The sequence below is a fragment of the Homalodisca vitripennis genome, chromosome 4, assembly GCF_021130785.1.
Source record: "Homalodisca vitripennis isolate AUS2020 chromosome 4, UT_GWSS_2.1, whole genome shotgun sequence".
NCBI classification, from domain to species: domain Eukaryota; kingdom Metazoa; phylum Arthropoda; class Insecta; order Hemiptera; family Cicadellidae; genus Homalodisca; species Homalodisca vitripennis.
In genome coordinates, this window is record NC_060210.1 from 90,802,513 (window position 1) to 90,815,910 (window position 13,398).

The window sequence follows — 13,398 nt, forward strand, 5'->3', positions numbered from 1 at the left end:
TATGCCAATAACTTCTTAATTTTTAAAAACAGTTATATTTTATTTTAGTGTACATTAATGATATCTTTGCCCACAGTATGATACTTTGCTTAAAAATACATGATACATAAGAAAAAATTGTCAAGATCTAAACATTACAAAATAAAGTTATTTATTGTTAAAAAAACTCGTCAAAATACTTATTTAATCCATTATGATGATGAAATATGGTTTTATGCCTAAACTGGTACATTAAAAAAAAGCATTGTAATTGGAGTACATTTGTACTCCGCGCGACTACTCACGTTATGAAATCCGTGCGACTGATGGAGTGTTAACTATTTCTCTTCACAGCTGCAGTTAATTTCAACAGTAATGAGTGTAAAATAAACATTAGACAATCTTGCACAAACCGCAGGTAGTGTACAGCACAGAAAAAAAAACTGTAAAAAACTTTATAACGCACAAAAATACATGGTGACGAAAGATCATAGCATTTAGAGTTAGGATTTCAGGTAGTGGCAGATCACCACCATGTGATTCATCACATAATTTTGGTGATGACAGATTGTTACCATAGCACTCAAAGGGTTACGACCAATGGCAAACAATGCTTGCTCTACTCGCAAGTAATCCTTTTTTTAAAGTAATTTATATACTGTGTAATGTAATAATATACCAGAGCAATTTTAAAATTTGTAGCACATATGATTCACTTATTTGAGAAACCACACATATCCAAAAAGTACAATTTTGGGAAGCTAAAAAAACTAATTTGTACTTAATTTAAGTATTTTATTGTAATTTATAACATTCTAACTTATAGTTGAACACATTTTTAAACATATTCATATAAGGGTCTGTAAATGACCCATTTCTTTTTCATAATTATGAATAATCCGTTCTTTGTCAGTGTCTTGATCTACGTACAAAAGTTCTAGTTCATTATATAATTCCTTTTCTTTCAAGAGCTGCAGTTCAAGTTGCCTTATAATATCTCCAAACAAATGGTTCTGTCTATTAATGCTGTTTTTCTTTCTCCAGTTCTTCTATCTGAGCTTCTAACTTTATCTTGACAAAGTCGGTTGATTCAGTAATATGTTTTGCTAGTTCAGAATTTTTAAAAGTAATTTCAAACAGGTCCTGCTTAAGCTTACTATTTCCAGCAAGGAGAGCGGAGCCTACCTCTAGTGATGTTTCAAGGTCAGTGTCACAAATGTTTTCATACCTTTGATTTTGTTCTCAACAGTGTCTAGTCTATGAGGTGGGCTACAATCAATGGAAATAACACTGCTGTCTATGTTATCCTGCTGGTTACTTGAGGAACTGCGGTCTACTTGATCTATTGAGTGGTTATTGTCTATACAATTAAAAACTTGCTCTGCCTCTGATAGAGCTTTGTTAAAAAGTTTATTCCTAAAATTGTCCGGTTGTGTGATGCCAAAACTATAAATATGTTCAGAGTAGGAAAAAAGGCTAGATTCCTTTACTTCTAAAGGAAGTCGCCAAAAAATTATATTTCGAACTTTATTGGTTTATTTTTCTTTCTGACAACGAGAGATTTTAGCTGGCCAGTGTCTACATCCCTTTAATTTGCAAAAACGATATCTCCTGATTTAAAATTTGTATCCATCATGGTGTTTAATTAAATTTATTTGATAAATTGGTAACTTAATTTGGCAGTATAGTTATAATAACACCATGATAACACCATATTGTCTATTACGTGTTATGTAAATAAAATATAATTAAATGGATATGTGTAGTTCCTCTTTTTAACAACTACTTTTTGTAAAATGAAGCAGCACAATATTAAAAAAAAATATTTATTTAAATGATAGTATTAGCCATTAAATAAAACGAGGAATGAGAATACAAAAGTGCTTGAATATTAAAGAGATTTTGTGTTTTAATGCAATATTTTTCAGCTTCTATGACTTCAACATCTTCATCTACAGATTCACCTGTTGGCCATTAAAAAAAATCTCTTCCCAAAAGTCTTGTATTGCTTCCACATGACTTGACTTCTAAAGTAGAATTGAATTTGTAAGAGAAAGTTTGTACTATGTTTTGGCAATATTCATTGAAGTGTTGGAAATAATTTTAAGATTTAAAGATTTTATGTCTTTTTGTTTCAGAATATACCTGTGATGGATGCTGGGGAAGGATTTCTCTGTCATCAATGTGGGAAAATGTTTTATAGACTGTCAACCTTAGAGTCTCATACAAAATGGAAACATATGGAGAAAACAAATGAATTTATGTGTGATCAGTGTGGAAGAACTTTCCAAAAAAAGTATAATTTAATTAAACATTTAGAAAGTGGAATACATGATGTTTCAGAGACGGTTAAATGTGCATTGTGTGAATTCAGAGCTCAAAACAGAAAAATTATGGGAGAACATTATCAACATTTTCATGGGATTTCTTTGAAGGAAAGTAATGCATATTTTAAAACAGCAGATGAATTTTACTTATGGAAGAATGAGTTTGAAAGTCGAACTAAATCTAGATTTGTTAAAATGTCAAGCTCACGTAAAAGGAAGAATGGTTTCATTAGGAGCACTTACTTTTGTCACAGAGACGGAAATTTTATACCGAAAGGAAGAAATCTAAGACATCTTAAAGTAAAAGGATCAAATAAAATAAATGCCCACTGTCCAGCAAAGATGGATGTTGATATTGGTGAACGAATTGTTATTGTGTCTTATGTTACTACACATTTAGGTCATGAGTTGGATGTTACTCGCATGAGTCTAGATCGTATAGACAGAGCTGTAATTGCCAACAAACTAGCTCATAGAGTTCCTTTTGAACAAATCTTATATGAAATTAATAGTTCACCGGATTCTCAGTTGAAGAGAGTAAACTATTTAACAAGAAAAGATTTATGGAACATTGTAGATAATTTCAAAATAAATCCAAAAAATGTAGTTTACAGTAAAACTCGTTTAAGGAGAAAGAAAAAAATTGAGAAACCTAAAAAGGAACCAAAAAAGAAAAAGATATGTTACAAGTACACAAATCAAAAATCAGACAACACAGATGGAAATGAAATAATGATAAATAATGGAGAAGAAGTGAATTATGCCACAGATGGTCAAGTAATTGCGATAAATCAGGGAGATGAAGAAAATATTATTATTTGTCCAGTCCTCAAGGAGGAGAACGAAGAATACACTCAGGAATATGCACTGGTATCAGATGAAGCTGGTGGCACTTATTACATTGTCAATGCAGAGGGAGAGCTCCAGAGTATCAGCGGACATCATGTGATATACACAGAAGATGGTGAAGTCAAGTTATGTGAAACATCTAGTGAAATTAAGAATGAAGAGCTTTCTCAACAAAATCCATCTGTACTTCTTGTTCAAGAATCTATGGAAGATAATGTACATAAGTTAGTTACATTAAATGAATCGTATTGTCTAACGAGTGATCACATTCAAGTTAACAAAGAACATAGTGGAAGTCCAATTACATTATCAGGTAAAACAGCAGTCAATATAACCTCAGAGTCAGACAATAGTGATAGAAATAAAGCTTTTCTACCAAAACAAAAATCTATTGTACATATAAATGTTGATAATTTTCCAGAAAATGAGCAAACTATTAAAACCGAGAAAGAAATTGATTGTGATTTAGACATACCGTTGAAAGAGAATATTAGTAATGAAGATTTGGGAAATCAGCAATTAACAGTTGAAGGTGAAGTGCTAGAGGTGGAAAACAACCCAGAATATGAAGTTACTATAGCAAATTATGAAGAAGGAGAAGAAAATGGATATGTCATTGTAACAGCTGATGAAGATTTTAAACAGTGTACGGTAATTTCAGATATAGGTGCCACTGAACATGAATTTGGTCAGAGTGATTACCCACTCAAGACTACAGAGAATGTTACGGTGAAAGATGAAGATTCTGTGCAAACAACATTTAAAGAAGAAGTAGTTGACACATATGTTTTGGGTGAAGAGGAATCCACAGCTGTTTTAGAAGAGGAACCTCAATGGAATGAGAAAAGAAAAGAAGTGCTTAATAAATTGTTAAATGTACATAATATGATTAACAATGAAAAGCAATTAAAAGTTTTCAGCAAAAACATTTCTTCACTAGAGCATGTTTTAAAAGCTTTATCAAAATGTGATGAACCAGTGCCACAACCGTCTGGATCTAATATTCCATGTGAAAAGAGTAAAGAGGAGGGAAGCCCAAAGCATTCTTGTAGGTAGCATTGCCAATAATTCATTGTATAAATATGTTTTAATAATACTGTATAGATGTGTTTTTTTTTTCATAATATGTAAATAATAGTCTGTATTTCAGTTATATCTATCTTTATTTAATATGGGTTAACTTAATTGATTTATTTGTATTTATTGTAAATATCGAACATTTATAATTTAATTTGAGTTTGATGTAAAACTCATGGTATTTAAAATTTGCTATTAATGTTTGCAGATAAGTGTTTAGTAATTTTGTACCGTAAAAACATTTTTTTGTGTTCAAGTTAAGATCCATGTTAATGCTCCAATATTCCTTTTGTTAAAACAATGTTTTAAAATTATTTATTGTTTTAAATTATAGTTATATTAAGAACCAAGGACAATTAATAAATAAGTAAACATTATTAATTGTTAAATCAGTAAGTAAGAAAAAGTTTTCATAAAAGATATGTGATTAAACCAGTACTATTTTGAATTGTCATGCTTAAACTAGGCTATTGTTAAACATTGAAATTTCTAATATTTTATTAAACATAACCGTTAATGCGAAATACTTATTTTACTATTGATGTATATACAGGTTATGTAAAATGTTTCGAATAACCTTGAAATTCTCAAAACCATAGTAGATAAAATTTACAACTTTTACAAATGTTAGACGGCTATCTTCCTATCTTTGCTTTGCAAAGGTATGTATTAGTATAAATATAATGTCGCTAACCACATATCATAAGATTTGTTCCGTACAAAAATGGTGGGTGTTGAAATAAGATAATACCTTAAACACAAACAGCTGCCATTTTGTTTAAGATAAATGTTGTAGGAATTGCTATTAGAAAATAGTGTGTTTTGATTATGTACCCAGAGTGGTCTAATTTTTGTATTTTGTAGAGTGATTTCAAAATCATTTATGCTATATAAAATAGCTGCAATTTAAGGTTTAGGATAAGATATACTGAAATGTACAATAATCTTGAATTGACAATAGACAATAGACAATTGTGGCAAATGATACGATAAAAATTGCCTCAAATTGGTTTCATGCAACCATTCACTTATTAAGGACAATTAACAACCCTTTGTTTCATGGGTTGTTGCTTAACTATAAGACTGTTACGAGTTATTTATCTCGAGTTAACTGAACGATATAATACCAGTAAATTAGAGCTGCATATTTTGCCTTCTTCCAATCCGTTTTTCGATATGGATTAGTATTGTACGGTAACTGCTCTAAGATTGAAAAAAAATATTAGTACTGTGCAGAAGAAGACTGTTAGAGCTCTTAAAAAATGTGAGCCTAGAGAGCATTGTAAACAACATTTCAAGAACTTCCGATTCCTAACTGTTATAAGTTTATATATATATATATATATATATATATATATATATATATATATATATGGCTTTGAATTCCATGTTTAAATTTAAGTAAATTTGGATTTTACTGTTTATAGATAACTAAATCATGGAATTCATAGCAATAACATTCATATTAAAACAAAATGCTGAAATTGGACAATGTTATTTAAGTAAAACCCTTAACAGCCTTGTTGCAGTTGTATCTTTGAAGATTTATAAATTTGTTGAAAGACAAATTAGCACATATCCTTTGATAGATTTTCAATTAAGTTAATAAGAGGATCGGCTTCTCCTATTCCTAGCTGTTGGAGAATACATTTTACAGCTTAAATTAATTTTTCAAAATTAAAAATATGGATTTTTAATGATTATTGCATTTTTGATTTCTGTTAAAACTACTATTGTGCTGTATAGACTTCAATATTGTTAGTTTTAATATTTTGACGTGGCTGTAATAATGAGCTGTATTTATGACTTAGTCAATGATGTGCATTTTTGTGGCAAATAAATATTATGAAATGAAATAGGATTTAAGCTATTGATCTTATTCAACAACCGCCATTTTGTAATGAATAAATTTGATGTGTAATTGTGGCATTATGTTATAAATAAATAAATGATGACTTTATTTTCAAGCGAATTTCAGTATTTACAAACTGCTTTTCAAATTAACTCAGGTCAATTACATAATAAGCTGAAACAGCATAAAATAAAGTATACATAAGTACTGTGGCTACATAAGATAAGTGGCTACCTAATAACTTAAATTAATTTCTTTTAACTTCCTTTTAAAACTTCTTAAGGGTAGGGTTTTAACAGCAGGTGGTAGGGCATTGTATTCCTTGGGTCCAAAGTACGAGAATCCCCTCTTGCCCCTCTCCAGGTGAACCCTCGGCAGTTGCAGCATGGCGTCCTGGCGAGTATGACGTTCCCTGACCGCCGACCGCAACATCAATCTTTTGTTCAGGTATGCAGGTCTACCAGTGTCAAGAACCTTGTGGACTATGGTGACAGTTTGTCTCCTACAAATCTCCTTAATAGTTAACACACTTGCTTTCCGGCGGTAACTTGTAATATGGTCAAATTTACGAATATTGTAAACAAACCTTACTGCACAGTTTTGGAGCCTATGAAGAATTGTAAGTTGTTCCTGACTCAAGCTGTAACCAAACACGGGAAGTGAATATTCGATTATAGGGAAAATAAGGGCCTGCACAAGATGCAACTTTGCAGCCTCGGGAAGAATATTCTTCAGCCTGTAAAGCATCCTAAGTTTGCACATAACTCTACGATGTATCAACTCAATCTGGCTATTGAAAGTAAGCTCCGAGTCTATGCTGACTCCAAGAATCTTCAGCCTATCACACCGTAATAAATCAACACTATTGAGCGAAATATTTCCCATATCAGCATTTAGGGTCTGTTTACCAAAGTGCATGACCGAACACTTTTCAGGGTTCAGCCTGAGACCGTGATCTTCTGACCATTTACTAACTGCTTACAAATCATTTCTCAGCTGAATACAAGCCTCGTTTGCCTCTGAGGGATGGTAAGATAGCAAGAGTTGACAATCATCTGCATAGGCATGCAATGAACAGAAATTTAACTGGCTGTCCAAACCTGCAACATACAAAATAAACAGAATTGGCCCCAAACAACTCCCCTGGGGAACTCCTACAGCTTTAGGTAACTATTCTGAAAACTGACCATCAACCTTTGTCACTTGAGACCTGCCTCTCAAATACGATGAAAACCACCTCAGAGACAAATCATCGAACCCGTAAAACTTCAACTTTGCTAGTAAGACATCATGATTTACCGAATCAAAGGCTTGTCTGTAGTCCAGGGCAGCTACGACACTGCACATTTTGTTATTTCTGGCCCTGCAGACTTCATCGACCATATTTAAAAGTGCAGAGCAAGTGCTGAAGCCTCTCCTGAATCCTGACTGTGTTTCGGACACGATTTTCTCATTTTCAATATATGAAATAATTTGTTCTGTCACGACCTTTTCCATCACCTTTGATATAGTTGGGAGTAAAGAAATAGGAAAGAAATGTTCTAATAGTGCATAACTTTAAAATGGTATATACATAATGAAACGAGCTTGCATTTAATATTTCTATGACACTCCCCACGGACCACCCCTCCAATATAGGCGTGTGATGGTTATTGCATAAAACAGTAGTTATGATAGCCGTATAACATTGTGCAAAGTTCATAAATTTAATGTGTTAAGGTAAAAAAAATATTAAGATAGTTTCAGACATTTTATACACCCTGTATACACGGAACCTCTGGGGGTGGGGCTCCGGACCCCCACTATTGTGGAGGGTAATCTATTATTCCATAACCCTCACACTCCTCACTTAGTTATAGTTCCGGATCATTATTTTCTAGAAATCAACCACTGTAGTGTGCCAATGGTGTAGTGTATCGGGTATGACGGTTATCACAAGATAACTGGATCAAGCAACGTCAAGCGTGGTTGCTGCTTTGATAGGTGTCCACTGAGCGATTCTGTCCTTGTAAGTAGTCCACTTATCCGGCCGTTGGTGGTGGTTCGGAAGTCACCTTTAAGCTGTTGGTCTCCAGGTTAAGTGTTAGAGAGGACTTCTTAGCCCTAACTTTGCCTGCTAAAGTAAGACTTCTTTACTTTACTTTATATATATATATATTTCAAGTTCTATAACTGTTTTATCCAGGATATCTGGTGGAATGGCATAACTTCAAAAGGAAAGGAGTCTGGGGATATTTGAATATAGAGGTCTATATGTAGTTTTTGGGCAACAAAAACCAAAAGTACTTATTTTTTCAGAGAGATACCGGAACACCATTCCAGTGTGTTGCACCCTAGTATGTGTACTGTAAGACATAATAATAATTAATATTATACATTTTTTCTTCCCCATGTTGTCCATTGAATTTGTTTTGTGAATAGTTAGCTGTATTACTATTTTACGAAAAATGTTGTTTTTGAATGTTTTGGCACAAATAGTGAAATTTAACGCCACACAAATTATCCATTACAAAAATAGTGTGATAGGACTATATAATAGAGCTATAAAGTATAACAACAAGAACAAGATTTTAACGGATTTAAAAAGCTTTATGAGAGTTTGCTTATAATTTGGAATTCTAAAATATAATTGATGATATTCTGTAGTAATAGTTCTTTGAGTTGTTGCTAACAACACAATAGATAGGTAAGTAGCACTGTCTTCTTGTACGATACCCTAAAACTCAGATGGTTATATTAGAAATCCTAGTTTCGATTCCCCTAATCAGTCGCTGTGCTCAGGTTCAGTTTCTGACACGTCGGTTATACTATTCTTCTCAAAATTGTTCTTTTTATGTATAGTCCCAACCTCAATTACTGACTATATCAAAGTTTGACCAAATTTCAATCATACAAACTACATGAGATAGATCTATACTACCTGATCATCCATGTGACACAGGTAGTCATCAGTGGAGATGTATCAATAATACAGAATATTGTTCTCTTCCTCTTCCCATATATATATATATATATATATATATATATATATATATATATATATATATATATATATATACATTGTACATATTCTTGTTTAGATCAGTTAATTTGATTTAACCATGTATAAACTTAACAATTCTGACATGGTATTTCACAGAAAGTCTGCCCATACTATTGATAAAGTGATATTTGGTCTTAAATACAATACAATACAATAAAAATTTTTTTTTGTGCATTCATTAAGAATTACAATGTTGTCATAAATACATAAAAGTACATGATGATTGGTAAAATGGTTAAAATGTGTAAAATGGTACAATTGATATAAGGGTGCCAATTGCAAAATGTTCTAGTGTAATAATTCCTTCGAGGATTCTCAACCTAATAAAAACAGGATAATGTGTAAAGACTTCGGTTGTTGACATACAAATCCTGAGATATGTCAGACATAAAACTGAGTGTAGTGAAAGGCAAAAAGAAGAGGTGTCTATCCCATGATTTTTTGTATTAGGTACCGGTAGTGTAGAAACCCCATATGCAGGCTTGCACAGTTGTAGCTATTGCTGAAACGGAACTTAAACTGAATACACATACACATGGTTATTTCATTTATTAAGCATCAATTTGTAAGAAAGGAGGGAGAAGGGTTCAATTTGTAACTTTTCACGTCCTATTGGGGTTTTATAAAACCTCAACGGCTGGTAAAGATTCAACTAAATGTTTATGTCCACCAAAATTTACACTGATGAAGCTGACTCTTAGAATAAATATTCTTCTTTCAAGGTAAATTAAGGAGTTGTAACAACTCTGGTTTCCTTAATTTTGTCAAGGGAAAACACTTCATTAACTAGATTAGAAACAAGCCCCTGTAGTCATGCAAGGTTCAACCTTCAACTAGGGTACTCTGAACACCCCACTTCAACTAAAAATAGATTGTGAACAATAGTCTAAGAATTTACCAGTTTCCAATATCAAAATCCTCATTTAAGGGGATGTTGTCTAAACAATATCCAAACTAAAAATATGGAACACAAAATATATGCAATAATCACCCTGATTGTCACTTGATGATTATAACAAATTGACAATTATCAATGTGCACCTTCTTTCTTGTCAATTTAAAAATTTTCAAAGTTAAGATATTCCAAAAATTGCGTTAAGTTTGGCAATATTGTGCTATAGCAAATCAAATGGGAAAAGAATTATTATTTGTATGTGGAACTATGTTCATTATATCAAATGCAAACACATTTTATAGATATTTCTGTTAACATTATTATTTTGTTCCAATTTGTTTATTTCTTCTTTTATAGAAAGAGTTAATCAGAGTAGCTTAATGTTATAAACTAATTAAAATTTTTACAGTGTCAAAACTAAACTTCTAACTAAATGATCAAGATAGAATGCTTTTATTGCTACTTATAAACAGCCAAATTGTTTAAGTATTAAGTTATAGTATTCAAGTTTGAAGAAGTATTATTAGAGAGTTAGCAAGAGATTTACTATACACATATATTAATTTAATTATAATTGAACTAGAATTATTTAGAATAGGACTGTTTTGACACAACATTTAAAACTATTACAGTATTATGTATTGAATGTGTGTTTTTTTCCCATATACACTAGATACATGGCTCAAAATTTTGCACAAGTTGACAGACAATACCTTTATGTTGTGTTCTAGTGGTGTTTTTAATTGATGGTTCTATTCTAATCTTCATGTAAATAACGTACAAAACTAGTATAGAATAAAAATTGAAATTGTGATCACAATTTAAAATAAGCTGTCATTTCATTAAGATAGGTTTCATTACATTACAGTACATGTCCAAATAATGTATTACAGATGTTTAAAAAAATCACCTTAGCTAAGTCAATGAGAAAGTTGCATAAACAAAACTTTATTACAATTTTGTATTGATCAATATCTTTTTTTAGAACAATTACTGATATACTGTATCTTGATATAGTGATTATAATATTTTCAATTATATTGTAATATATAAATTATAATATTGTAAAAACCGTTGTAAATATCTATATATATACTGTAAACATCTTAGTAAATATATAAAACAAAAATTAGTTTGAAAAAACTTCATTGTTTACTACACTTTTATCAGTTTTATTCCTGTAGTATAGTTCTCAAACAATTGTATGTATATACTACACTAAATATATTTAAGTATTAAGGTAGACATTACACTACTCAAACAGCTGCATTTTGAGCTCATCTAATACTGGTACATGAAGAAATTAATGTGCATTACGTTTAACATGCATTTTGTTGTAAAGTTATACGCAGTAAAATATTAAAATGATGTTATGGTGTAATGTAAATAAAATGTGCAAATTCTTATGCCCAATAAATTGTTAATTAAAAGCACTTAAATTTGTTATTTAGTATAATTCTTTCCAAAAGTTATGCCATAGGAAGTTGCAGTAATTACAGAATCTCTCATTAGTAGTAATTAGTAATAATGCTGCAGAATTAATTTTTAAAGACTAAACATTTTTTATGTTGTCGGTTGTTTTTTAATCAGTACTTGGAATGGTATATTAATGTAAGACTTGGCACACAGGTTTAAAGAATGAAACAAATATATTATTTAAAATACTACATTTCTGCTAAAACTCAAATTATTTTTTTCCAGAGGTAAAAAAAATATTAGGACCAAATTATTATTTTGGTCCTATTAGGCATTATTAATACAGAAATGATTACTCTGCAATTAGCTGTAATTTTAGGAGAATTTTGATCCACAACTTTGAAATAAAGTGCAGATCTATACAAGAAAAGTTATAGATGTAATAATTTTACATTATAAAAAATCAGATTACTAGTAATGAAGTTATACCTATTTATGTTATATTGGGATCTACACAATTCTCCATAAATGCTGTAACGCTACTACTAATCAGCCATAACAATTACAAAATGAAACGACTACATAATTTACTCATATAATTAAACTGTGTTTAACTCAAAATACTAAATACTTTTATAGCTATAGAACACTTACCAAACATGTTCAAATGTCTGTTGTGCTCTTTTCAGGACCTATATCCAGCATTATTATAATGTTTACCATCCGGAGATCTAAGATGGTCATTACAAATGACTACCAACTGTTAAAAACAATCTTGGTAGTACTTAATAAACTAATTCACAATTAGATTGTTACTGTGACAGTCACAAGAACTTAAAATGTCCTCCACCATAGACTAATGAATATAGCCTCGGCTGTCCAACTGAGAGGTGACGGGTTCAAATGCTGGAGAGGTTCCAGCATGATACGTTGTGTACATTAAAGCTGGCATATTTGATCGCTAAGGTTTAAAAAAAAGAGAGAAAAAACAAAATGATGATACATTACTTTGGTACAGAAAAGACTATTATGAATATTGTGATATCAATTTTTTAAATCCTAGATCTGACACATCAATCTCATGGATCTAATATTTTTCTAGGATCTTAAATTTTCTGAATACAAAAGATTTCTATTTTGACAACAATATTAAAGGTTGCTATTATTATATGAAAGAGTATTTCACAAAATAACATTCAATGTAAATAAAATAAAACTAGGAAGGGTTTTTTTTCAAACACATTTTACAATGACGTGATAATAAGTTTACAAGTGTTTTATTGGTCAATTTGCAGTACTTATGTTTAAATTTCAGGTGAATGCCAACCCTAGAGAGTAAAGTTCTTTTTTCTGTTCATGAAGTTATAAAAACTTGAACAATTAATTTAAAACAAATGTTACGAACACTTACAAGTTGTAATGTGTACTGAGAAGTAAAAACAATGAGATCTTGATTTTACATTATTTATAATGCAATTGGATTATAATAAATCAATCGGTCGATTGATAGACACCAACGGTATTTCACATTATGAGCTGGCAGTAAATGGGTTGAAGTTAAAGGAATAATCTCATCTTTCTGTCTCGCTATTGAGTTGTTTAGTACTGTAGCAATATAAAACTTTTTCCATTGAACAATCATTGTAGAGTCAACAGTAAAAAAACGTAATGTATCTAAGTGTTTTTAACAACAAACTTTACTGTTAATATTTAAAGTAAATCTAAACTTGAAAAAATTTAAACTGTGTTAATTTGAGGTAATTGGACATTTTTTTAGTTGAAACAGATTATGTGTCTGCAGAAATTCATATTTCAATTGTCTATGGAAAATAAAAATAAATTTACTGATAATGCCCTTTATTACAATTTCATCAAGAAATGATACAACATAAAATTTAAGTTACATTGATGAAAACAATATCTTCATTGTTCTGTATAGTCTCTCTAGGAAAAAACTTCA

At 30.8% G+C, this 13,398-nt stretch overlaps 1 protein-coding gene across 1 annotated transcript; it reads left to right on the forward strand.

Annotated features, from left to right (window-relative positions):
• Positions 1–2,088: 2,088 nt before the first annotated feature.
• Positions 2,089–6,093, forward strand: LOC124359758. The gene has a single exon (XM_046812764.1). It carries the CDS (start codon positions 2,130–2,132, stop codon positions 4,209–4,211), a length of 2,082 nt encoding a protein of 693 aa, XP_046668720.1. The 5' UTR covers positions 2,089–2,129; the 3' UTR covers positions 4,212–6,093.
• Positions 6,094–13,398: the final 7,305 nt, after the last annotated feature.